We start from the raw sequence: 11,965 nt of genomic DNA, 5'->3' as shown, positions 1-11,965 counted from the left end.
AAATGCCACCTCAGGCTCAGCATCTCCCAACCTCAGTGTACAGACAGTGCTGAGAGCACAGTGATGCCTGTGCAGGAGTTCAGAGCTCCATCTCTCCCTCCTCCTGAGGGACAGGAGATGCTCTGCCAGCTCAGCTCCTGCCTGGGACAGCAGTGGCTGCAGGGCTTACCGGTGCTGGGGGTCTGAAATGGCTTGGCATCTTCCTGTAGGACATTTTCTCTGGCTGCACTTGCACAAAGGCTCTGTTGAGCAAACCACTGTCATTCTTTCTGCTCGAGGAGGAGATGTTCAGGGACCTTGACAGGAAATTCACAGGCTGCAACAGGAGAAGAGTGTAAAGAAAGAAGAAATCCAGCCCTTTGTCCACATTCACATGGACTGCTCAAAGGCAGGTCCAGGCTACTGCTGCTGCAGCTTTGCAGAGTTTTTTCAGAGCAGAGCSAGCTCTGCCCCTGCTCTGAGCACARAACCCCTCACCTGGGCTCTTTTGAAGCACACAGTCTTGGGGAGGGCAGGCAGGTTCTGTGTCATGTCTTCATCCACAATATCCAGGGCCAGGGACTTCCGCACCTTCTTGATGGGGCTCCTGCGCAGCTGGAGGACACAGGAAAGGCAGTGTCAGCATGAATCCACCCAGGAAAGCCAGTGTCAGCATGAATCCACCCAGGAAAGTGCCCTCCTGAGGGCCCAGGGGGCACAGCGAGCCCACAGCACCCCAATTCTGCATGGCACCAGCACTCAGGAAGGTTTGTGTAGCCTTCCCCACCCCAGGGCAGCTCCCAGCACACCGCACCTGGCACCCAGAGCCACCAGTTCAGAAAAGAAAAAGCTTTTAGTGGGTAGGGAAGGCCACCAGGAAACTGAGACTTCTCCTACAAGCCCACACCCTTCTGAGAACCCAACTTGCCCCAGGTGCTCCAAGTGTGCCAGCAAGCCCCAGGCTCAGCACAAACCAGGGCACTCCTGGCAGTATTTTAATCAGGCTTTAACCTCAGGCATCTCTTGCTGATTAAAAGAGAGCAGCCACAGGGCTACAAACATTTTGGCACCAATAGCAAGATGAACAAAACCAGGCAGAACACTCCTTAAGAGCACAGGGCAGCTCAGCAGCTGGTGCTGGGTGCAAAGGCAGCTCACCCCTTGTTTTCTCTTCTGCTTCTCAGGCTTCACATCATCCTCTATGATGAGTTCAATGCCAGCTTCACTCCGCAGCACCTCCTTCAAGTCTTCTTCCAGGTGAGGAGTCTGGGGCTGGTGTGGGAAGGCAGAGAGAGCACAAGAAAGTCAAATCTGTATGCTGGGCAGGCTCACAAGTGTTTCCCTGAGGGGACAATGGGGTCAGGAGAGCCCATAGTTGGAGGACAAACACAAAAACCTATTTGCTTCCCAGCTGGAAAAGATAAGACAAGTCCTCTGCTAGATTGACAAATTTATGGGATCTCCAGGTAGAGAGACTCTCATCAGCTGCACCCCACGTGTGCCATCAGGGGACAGTGTGCACACAAAGCTTGGGAGACCNAAATGCCACCTCAGGCTCAGCATCTCCCAACCTCAGTGTACAGACAGTGCTGAGAGCACAGTGATGCCTGTGCAGGAGTTCAGAGCTCCATCTCTCCCTCCTCCTGAGGGACAGGAGATGCTCTGCCAGCTCAGCTCCTGCCTGGGACAGCAGTGGCTGCAGGGCTTACCGGTGCTGGGGGTCTGAAATGGCTTGGCATCTTCCTGTAGGACATTTTCTCTGGCTGCACTTGCACAAAGGCTCTGTTGAGCAAACCACTGTCATTCTTTCTGCTCGAGGAGGAGATGTTCAGGGACCTTGACAGGAAATTCACAGGCTGCAACAGGAGAAGAGTGTAAAGAAAGAAGAAATCCAGCCCTTTGTCCACATTCACATGGACTGCTCAAAGGCAGTTCCAGGCTGCTGCTGCTGTGGCTTTGCAGAGTTTTTTCAGAGCAGAGCSAGCTCTGCCCCTGCTCTGAGCACARAACCCCTCACCTGGGCTCTTTTGAAGCACACAGTCTTGGGGAGGGCAGGCAGGTTCTGTGTCATGTCTTCATCCACAATATCCAGGGCCAGGGACTTCCGCACCTTCTTGATGGGGCTCCTGCGCAGCTGGAGGATGCAGGAAAGCCATGTCAGCATGAATCCACCCAGGAAAGCCAAGGTCAGCATGAATCCACCCAGGAAAGCCAAGGTCAGCATGAATCCACCCAGGAAAATGCCCTCCTGAGGGCCCAGGGGGCACAGCGAGCCCACAGCACCCCAATTCTGCATGGCACCAGCACTCAGGAAGGTTTGTGTAGCCTTCCCCACCCCAGGGCAGCTCCCAGCACACCGCACCTGGCACCCAGAGCCACCAGTTCAGAAAAGAAAAAGCTTTTAGTGGGTAGGGAAGGCCACCAGGAAACTGAGACTTCTCCTACAAGCCCACACCCTTCTGAGAACCCAACTTGCCCCAGGTGCTCCAAGTGTGCCAGCAAGCCCCAGGCTCAGCACAAACCAGGGCACTCCTGGCAGTATTTTAATCAGGCTTTAACCTCAGGCATCTCTTGCTGATTAAAAGAGAGCAGCCACAGGGCTACAAACATTTTGGCACCAATAGCAAGATGAACAAAACCAGGCAGAACACTCCTTAAGAGCACAGGGCAGCTCAGCAGCTGGTGCTGGGTGCAAAGGCAGCTCACCCCTTGTTTTCTCTTCTGCTTCTCAGGCTTCACATCATCCTCTATGATGAGTTCAATGCCAGCTTCACTCCGCAGCACCTCCTTCAAGTCTTCTTCCAGGTGAGGAGTCTGGGGCTGGTGTGGGAAGGCAGAGAGASCACAAGAAAGTCAAATCTGTATGCTGGGCAGGCTCACAAGTGTTTCCCTGARGGGACAATGGGGTCAGGAGAGCCCATAGTTGGAGGACAAACACAAAAACCTATTTGCTTCCCAGCTGGAAAAGATAAGACAAGTCCTCTGCTAGATTGACAAATTTATGGGATCTCCAGGTAGAGAGACTCTTATCAGCTGCACCCCACCTGTGCCATCAGGGGACAGTGTGCACACAAAGCTTGGGAGACCCAGCTCCTCAGGGAGGCCTGGGCAGATCATTTCCATGCTTTTCCTCAAGGTCACCAGTAGCCAAGCCCTGCAGCCCGATTCAMGGGCAGGTTTTGGCATTTTTAGCTACTTTACAGAAGAGCTAAAAGTCCTGTAGCTACTTACAATGAAATGATCACTCTGACAATGTCCCCTTCACCCTCCCATCTCAGCCTGGCACCACCCTTTGTTCTGGCACAGAGAAGGGTTTGCTCACAGCCCTGCCCCAATCTCCCATTTGCACTCATCAGCCCCTCCAGCCACAGCCCTTGTTCATAATTACCAGAGGCCTAATTGGTCCGTATTTCTCCAGGGCGTTTTTGAAAGGCGTGGGGGTGTGAGGGGTGTTGTCCACCACATAGGTCTGGTCTGGTGTGACAAACCTGGAAGCAGAGTGGGAAAGGCAGGGGGTCAGACAGGCTGTGACCCACAGAAGGACACAGCCCACCCAGCAGCTGGGCACAACAGAGGTCAGCTGGCTGTGCCTCCAGCCAGACTGGACATTTGCTCCCTGCTGCTCAAGGAGGAGCWGGTTTTGGGGGGAAAACAGAGATTTAAGGAAATCTCCTCTCTCAGTAATGCCATGACAAGTATTGGCAGATATGTCTGAACAGGACCAGGCTCCTGGGTGGAAAAGGAGGAGGAGGAGAAAGGACTTACGCTAAGTTCTTCTGGAGCAGAGGGGTCTTGTCCCTGTGCAGTGGGGTGGTGACAATCACCTTCTGGCTGCACACGGGCGTGGAGGTCAGGGAAGGGTTCTCCAGTTCCAGTGTATCCTGTTTGGTCCAAAAGTTCAAGAACTGCATGGCACAGGGAAGAGAAATTGAACACAATTTTTCAAGTAGCCTGGCATTGCATCACAAGCCATTAATTCTTCCTAAATATGGGGGGGAAACTGAAGTAGGAACAATCCTCCCAAAGCAGGATGACTGCAGACTCCCAGTTCTGTACACAGACACTCACAAGTTGTGTGAAAAGTTGTCAGGAGGCGCCTCACGCCTCTAAAGATTATTCACCTCCCACAAGGGATGAGCTGATTCAAGCACAGGATAGGAGAGGAGTCTCTCCCTGCACTGGTAATCCCAGCTCACCCAGTCTATCCCAGCCTCAGGATGACAAACACGAGGGAAGTTCATTTAACACAAAGTGTGCGAGTGAACAGGACTTGCACTGAGATGTTTTCAGTCTAAACCGTGAGACAAACTGTCTCATCTCTGCTAGGATTTTATTTCCTAACAGCTTTACCCCCTTAAGGAACAGTTTGTACTCAAAGACTTCTTGGAAGAAAACTCTGGTGATATTCACTGATGGCTAAAGTTTAGTTCAAGGCAAGACAGGCACATTGCCTTCTGAGACTCACCCCAGACCTCCCTGCCTTTACTCCTGCAGAGCTGCACATTTTAATTCCAACTTCCCAGTTCTTGCTGGTCTTGCATTCAAGGTCCACCTGAACCTGCAATGTTGGGCTGCYCTGTGGTGTCCTCCCATGCTTTCTGCTGCAGAAACAGCAGAAATGAAGGTCTGGAAGGCACAGTTGGGGAGGGTCTGGASAGCAGAGCTGCAGTGGGAACTGTGCAGGAGAATGCAGCAGTCTTTGTTCTGATTTATAGACAGAACTCCACCGTTCCCAGATGAGACACTCATGGGTCTGAGCACCCCTGTGCTCCAAGGTGATGCGTGTTGGAGACCACATGTGTGGGCATTGTGGGAATMATGGCAAAAACTGAAAAACTGAATCCCTTTTGAAACACAGACAAGCCCAGCAGCATTTTCATAAGCAGAGCAGCACAGAGCTCTGCATGAGGTGTTTGCTGCCCAGCCTGTCTGCGTGACTGAACTGCAAAAACAACCAGGGGAAGCAAATTTTCACTGCTGCTACTCTGCTGCCACAGCTGGGGCAGCAATGCCCTGGGGACAGCAGCAATGTGCTCTCCAACACACCCTGGCACGCAGTGGGGCTCCTTTCCCATGCTGGGCATCTGCCCTGCCCCTTACACAGGATTCCTGAGCCTCCTTAAACCTGCAAGCACTSCCAGATGGAGACAGGCTGCTGCTCCCACAGGAAGTGCAGTCGTGCCACAAACCAGCTCTGAGCCTCATTTCAGCAAGGGAACAAGCTCTGCACACCAGCACTGCCTCAGTCTAGGCAGAGGAGCACAGAGCTGCCAGAGCTGATGGSAATGTGTGACATCAGGGCAAGGAGATACCTGAGATGGAGAGAAGGGCAGTGTCTTTACAGGGGTGCCCTTGGGTGTCATGCTGTTGCACGAGTCCAGGAAGGACATGCTGGTGCTGGTGACATTCTCCGTGACGGGCGAGAGGGAGATCTTCCTCTTCTTCTGCCTCTTGAGCACCGAGGGCGGGGTGCCAAAGCTGCCCTCKGCGTGGGGGGAGATGGGGATGAGCTCCCCCTTGCTGCTCCTGCTCAGGTCCGAGATGGTGTGGCCGTCCAGGCGGTACTCGGTGACGTTGGGCAGGGCTGGAGCCGCCTCGCCGGGCGCTGGCTGGGCYGGGCTGGTGCTGCCGCTGCTGCTGCCGGCCGAGGGCTCCTCGGGCAGGTCAAACTGGGTCAGGTCACACCACCCATCGGGGTCCTGCACACAGGGAAAGGGTCAGCAGCAGCCCAGGGGGCCAGCTGAGCAGCCAGGCTGGTGAATTGGGAGGAGAAACGGGGGAGGGTGTGAAATGGCACCAAAGCTTTGGAATGAGCCTGGCCAGGACAGCTCAAACCTTTCTCTTCTCTGCCACGGGCACAACCAGAGCCAGAGCAGGGCTCTGACCCAGCTCAAAGCTGCTGCCTAGGCACAGGGCAGGTTTTGCTGTTCATGCAAGGTTGGTTTCCTGGTTCGGTTCACAGCACAGMTGCACAAACAGCTGCGCCCCCTCAGAGAGGGGACAAAAGGAGCAGCTAGGCAGAGAGCTGAGGACAGGGACTGAACCAAGGTACTGTCACCCAAAAACAACCCACAGCTGGGTACGGCTGGGCTCTGGCTTTGGTGAAACTGCACTGCAGAAAGCAGATTAAAATCAACCAGAGCAGCTCAGAAATGAGCTGCTGCTTCACAGCTCCACCCCACCAACAGCCAGCACCCTACAAGCAGCCCCAGAGGGCTCACAGATGTGCTGCAGAGCCTCAGGCACAGACACTCTTCCTATACACGGGCAAAGCAGCTCCTTCACGGATCATAAGCTCCTCAGGGAGGCTGGGGGCTGCACAGGCCACTTCCCTCTGATGGCAGCAAAGTGCACTGTTGATTTYATCCAGCCTCCCACCCTGGCGTGCCTCTGTCACCCAGGGGACCTCAGCACCACCTGACTGGCTGAAAATAACTAACTTCAGTGCAGCTACCTCCACTGAAAGCAAATGGTGGCATTATGCCCGTGTGAAGGGGCTGTCCTGCACAGTAAAATRGGCTTGGCTTATTTCCAGTCTGTCCTGGAAGAGAAACTGGGGGAAGCTGCAAGGCATGACAGCCCCAGCTCTCCTCAGGGTGATGAGAAAGGGGATCCAGCAAGTTCACTAAAGGGAAAAGGGTGAGGATCAGTCTCCCTGCAATAACTGGAGGAACAAGGGTCTGTTACTCACTGATTCAATCATGTCCAGAGCTTCACTGAAGGCCGGGGCACAGCTTGGGTAAAGATAGTTGGTAGCTTCCACAACCCATTTGTATGGTGACTCGATAAATGAACCGGCATCCTCGGGCACTGCGTCATCTGGGGTCCCCTCCATGTTCTGCTCTGCCACCCCTGAAGCTGGCAGCTCCGAGRGCAGCTCCTGCACACCTGTCACCTCCTCATCACTGACGTCTTCTTCCTTAATCTCAGAGATGTCCACCGGCCAGTTGGGCAGGACGTTCTTGGCACATGCAACAAAGAAAGTCCAGATGTCAGCAGAAAGCAAGGGAACAGAGGGGATGGTGTCAGGCCCTGGGGACGGAGAGAACCTGGACACATTTAACTCTCTCCCCTCTCCTACCTGCCACTGGGCTTCTTTCACATCCCCATCCTCCCCTCTCTGCTCTGTCCCATGCATTGAGCAGGAACCCATCCAACATAACAAGCACAGGACTGTTTAATTGAAGATTTCATTTAACAATGTCCCAGGAGAAAGTTGAACAYGGGCTGAGCACGTAGCACTAGTTCYACATTTCGTATGTTCCAAGAGCCTGCCTTCAGAAACTACACACTTTCTTCAAGAAAACAATCTCTGGGTGTAACTCCCTGCTTCCTTATTTAGAGAAAAGGAACACACTATCTCTTCACCCTGCTCCCACACACACACTGCCTGGAGCAGCCTCCTTCTCCCACCAGCAGCAGCACAACGAAGCTGAAAGAATCTTCGGCATCCAAAACAGACCTGATGGTGGGATTGGCAAGGTARCAGCTCTAGCAGACTGCAGTCCTCTGCCTGGATAACACACTCAGGCTCCCATCACACCTCTGCCTCCTGGAGGGAGAGAGCTGGGAGCCTGGGGAAGGCACAGACTGTCTATGTAGACACAGGCTGTGGCAAAGGCAGTGTGAGGCAGCAGAAGGGTGGATGAAGAGCTCCAAAATGCATTGGCAGGGCAGGGACTGAGCCAGCTGCCTGCTGTGAGTGTGCTGGTGCAGTACCTGGCTCTCAGCTGTCGTCTGACTCTGCCTCTCCTTGTTATCCACCTCCACGAGCACGTAGAGCGCCTTGGACTCCTTGTTTTCACTGAGGAAACCCCCCGTGTCCACYTTCCGTTTGATGGTGGAGTTCCAGTGGTTCTTCACAGCATTGTCAGTCCTGCAGAGAGCAGAGGGAAACAAATCATGCCTCAGAGCAGCTTTAAAGCACAGCTAAAACACCCTCCTGAGCCCCATCATGAGAGCCTAACACACAGATCCGCACGGCCTGCCCAGCAGAGAAGGCAGCAGAGAGCAAATCCTACCTGCCAGGCAGYAGCTTGGCAATCTCTGCCCAACGATTCCCCAGGACCTTGTGGGCCTCGAAAATGATGCGATCCTCCTCCTCYGTCCACGAGGACTTCTTCACCTCGGGGTTCAGGTGGTTGTGCCAGCGCTCCCGGCACTGCTTCCCCAAGCGCCCTTTCAGGTGCTTGGCTATCAGGGTCCACTGCTTGGTGCCGTATTTTTTAACCAGCTCAATTACCTTTGGAGAGAGGGGGAGGCAAATGAGGAAGTGGAACAAAGGAGGGGAAGGTCAGTACAGTATTCTTCAGGCTTTGCTCTTCACCTCTCCAGGGACCAGGGAAGGGCAAAGAAAGAAAGGCTCCTTTGGAGGAAAAGCTGGAGGGATGCAGCAGGGCAACCAGGTGCTCCAAACCTCATGAGAGCAATGATTCAGCCARATTTCTCTAAGAGGCTATTTCCATGCAGACATTTTGCCACAGGGCACCTGTGAACGCAGATGAGCCCTCACAGAAGATGGGGTGGAGACTGGCAGGTGCCCAGATATACAAACACATTCCCACTTCTGAGCAAGGGCCAAGTCCCACCTGCTCCAAGGCTCCTGTGCCCTCTCAGCTTCTGAGGGCCTGGCTGTGTGACAGCAGCCCCCATCAGCTYTGCACTGCTCCCTTGAACAGTGTGGCACACGCAGGGCAGGAGGGCTGCAGCTCCACACCCTGAGAGCATCAGGACACACAGGGAGAGCTCCAAATCCACTTAAAACCCCTTCACTTTGCCTCTTCCCCTTCACCCASGCCCTTCTGCCTGAGCCTCAGCACAAATGCTTCTGGGCRCCTACAATGCCCAGGGCACAGTCARGATGAAACAATCTACATCCTGCCATGTTCAGCCCRCCAAAATCCTGGCTAAGGAGTTCTCGAAGAGCATTTCTACCCTGRCCAGCTGTGCTGAGCTGAAAGGGGCAGGTAGAAAGGTGATGCTCACACAATAAATGTCCCTGCTGCAGATTCTTGCCTTCCAAGCACAGGCAAATGGACCAAAGATGCCAAACAGAGGCCAAGGAGCTGGGCCAAAGCAATGGGGAGGGAGTTGGAGCCCAGCATGGCCAGGATGGGCAGGCTGGCAGAGACAGGACAATGAAAAGGGAAGGGGAATTGCTTCCCTTCAACAACTGCTCTGCTGTAAAAATGGGGAACGACATCAGGAGAAGCTTCCTTAGGCTTGACATAAGGTAATGGGGCCAAAAGAAAGAGAACTAGGGGAGSAGGAGTGTTACAGAGAATCTGCCAAACTAGGGTGTTCTGTACCAGAAAAACCTTGGTAAAAGTTGGATTTCTCTCCAACTTCGCTAGAGTACATCAAGATGATGAGTCTGYRTGAGCTGGCCCCTCTCAGCTCCCTCTGGAATCAGCAGAGAAACAGGCTCACAGAAGTCATGATTCACCCAGCCAACCTCAGACATCCACTCCAGCCTGCCTACTGTGGCACAGGAAATGCCAGTTTTATTTTCCCTTCGATCCAGCCTGGCCAGGCCAGGTGGAGACCTGCCAGGAGGCAGATGAATTCATTCCCTTTTCAGCTCTCTCCCTCGGCAGCCTGCTGCTGCAGCACTGTGTGAAAGGGAGAAGGTGTTTACCTGGAGGGGCCTAGATCACATCAAATCACAGCCCTGGCTGCTTGGGCTGGTCTTACGGGTAWCCACCGTGGAGAAAAATTACACACAGTTTACAACCCCGAGGATGGGTCTGACGTCCCATCCTCTCTGCAGACAGACAGCCTAACATTGACCCGCTCAGGCCTGACTCACCTTCTGGTCCTCCTCTTTGGTCCAAGGTCCCTTCACCAGGTCAGGGTTCAGCACTCTCAGCCACCGGTACTGGCACTGCTGGTCACTGCGRTTCTGGGAAAAGGAGTGGGGACAGCCTGGTGTTACACTGGAGGCTCCAAAGGCACAAAAAGCTCCAAAAGTCACAGCAGTCCCCATACACACAGACTGTCCCACAGAAAACCCGCAGAAGCACGTGGACAATACATATGGAGGCCCAGGGCACTGGACACAGGGACAGGAACCTCAATTTCTCACCCCAGSTCCAACAGACTGGCCCTGGAAAGCCCTCTGTACAAAAGAGAGTCTCCCTGCTCTGAAGCAGCCCCGTTTCACAGCCTGGAGCTGTGAAGTCAGAACGAAATCAGAACAGAATCCCACTGCAGGGACACAAGGCACCAGCACAAGGAGAAGCAGCAACATGCAAACAGCAGGATGTCCAGCTTGGCACGGGGTCACTTACAGGGAAGTGGCTGGCCAGGAACTTCCAGTCATTCTGCCCATAATGGCTCACTAACATCTTCAGCTGCTCATCCTGCAAAAGACAGAGACATGCACTTTGACATACACAGGGGCAACACACACCGCAGGGCTGATGGCATCACAGGTATTTTGGACTGCCAAKAAGGTTTTGTTGGCATTCTGTGTTCGGGGGAGGAAGGTGCTCACACCAGCCTTTAGCAGTGCTCCAGCATGTGGAGCCCAGCTGGAACTGTTTGGTTCTGAGCTCTGTGCTGGGACGAGCTCACACAGAGAACACAGAACAAGAGCTCAGCTCTGTTCCAGCACAGTCTGAGTCAAACCCTGTGGCCAAGGGCCTGCCTCTCCTGCCTCAGTACAACCTGATTGGACAGTCCATCTCCCAGCTCAGCCACTGGTTTTGTCTGGTCAGGAAAGCTGGATCTCCGCTGCCTGGTGCTCTTCTGCCTTTCAGTGTTACAGGGCTCTACAGCATCTCTTTTGTGATCCCTGCTGTGGCCCATGTGTGTGAACTCCTACAGTTCACAGAAAGTTGTCAGAAGGGTCTGTGAGCTCTGGCTGGCTCAATAATTAAATTATTCCCTGCCCAAGGCTTTGATCTCTCCACAAAGCCCACCTTACTTGGTGTTCTGACCCCAGCTTGGGGCTTTCACACGGCACAAAACCAATAGTGAAACTGGGAGGAAGGAAGAGAATATCCCAGCTCATTTCAGGCTCCTAGCCAGGATGACTAAGCCATGATCCCAAGCGTCAATACTCCCTGCTTTTGCTCCAGAAAAAGGAGATTTCCACTGCACATTTCAGCTTGTTGGAGGCCTCAGCCATCCTGTGGGACCCCTCTGCACTCACAGGAGTGCTGCAGGCAGTGGTGTTTTGCTCAGGACTCATTAAGCTAAAAAGGCTGGAGCTCTTGCTCTTGAGGCTGCACCTCAAACTGCCCTGAACCTCTGAGCCTCACTCAGCACAGGAGGCACAGGGTCCTCTCCAGCAGCAAGGCTGCAGCAGGTGAGCACTGGGGTGGAGTCACCCAAGCTCAGGGTGCCATGTCAGAGGCAGCACCCCAAAGCACCTCTGTCAGCACATTTCAGGCTCTCACTCACCTCTTCTTGTGTCCACTTGACTTTGCACCTGCCATCCCGYTGCTCCGGCACGTCCAAGTCTGTATCCTGGTAATGCAGCTCATCCTGGTCCTCACTAGAGAGGGATAAAGGAAGATTATAATTTCCGCASGATAAAAACACAGGAGAGGGAGCAACCTCCACCACAGAGAGCAGAACTCAAGGGCAACCTCCATCGTAGGGAGCAGAGCTCCAGATCTCTCTTCCAGCGCCGAGCCCAAACCTCACCGGCACCCACCCACCCCACATTTAAAGGAGACCCTCAGCTTTGGGCTCCCGCACCTGCTGGCCGGTTTAATGCTGCCCAGAACAGGAGAAGAGCATTTCTTTCCACTTCTACCCCTTCTGTCCCCCGGGATGGACTTTGCATCTGGGCACCGGCCCCATTTCCCCGGTCCAGCTCCGGCAGAGGGGCGCGGGGAGCGGTGCGGGGCAGCAGCCKCAGGGCTCCCCCTCACCCCGCGCTGCGAGCGGGCAGAGCGGGGCGGGCGGAGCCGGGGATCCCGCAGCGCGGGTACCGCCGCCCCGCATCCCGCAGCCCGCCGGCCGGGAGGAGCAGGCC

General features: G+C 54.4%; 1 protein-coding gene and 1 long non-coding RNA gene across 2 annotated transcripts; both read right to left on the bottom strand.

The window, feature by feature from the left end:
- Positions 1-152: 152 nt before the first annotated feature.
- Positions 153-1,246, bottom strand: LOC130586359 (uncharacterized). The gene is made up of 3 exons (XR_008966696.1): positions 1,138-1,246; positions 478-594; positions 153-316 (listed from the first exon to the last, which is right to left on the bottom strand). It is a non-coding gene; the product is annotated as an uncharacterized LOC130586359 (long non-coding RNA).
- Positions 1,247-1,664: 418 nt separating this feature from the next.
- MYBL2 (MYB proto-oncogene like 2) lies at positions 1,665-11,478 on the bottom strand (the record flags this gene model as incomplete). Its single annotated transcript, XM_057387139.1, has 12 exons — positions 11,386-11,478; positions 10,269-10,340; positions 9,788-9,880; positions 8,001-8,221; positions 7,699-7,855; positions 6,671-6,940; positions 5,292-5,678; positions 3,745-3,884; positions 3,368-3,467; positions 2,686-2,799; positions 1,997-2,113; positions 1,665-1,835 (listed from the first exon to the last, which is right to left on the bottom strand). Coding segments are annotated over exons 2-12 (1,827 nt in total), but the record flags the coding sequence as incomplete, so codon positions are not given.
- Positions 11,479-11,965: the final 487 nt, after the last annotated feature.

Source organism: Malurus melanocephalus, unplaced genomic scaffold, assembly GCF_030028575.1.
Source record: "Malurus melanocephalus ecotype Western Australia unplaced genomic scaffold, MMel_1.1 scaffold_1145, whole genome shotgun sequence".
Lineage (NCBI taxonomy): Eukaryota > Metazoa > Chordata > Aves > Passeriformes > Maluridae > Malurus > Malurus melanocephalus.
This window is presented reverse-complemented; position numbering and strand designations above follow the sequence as displayed.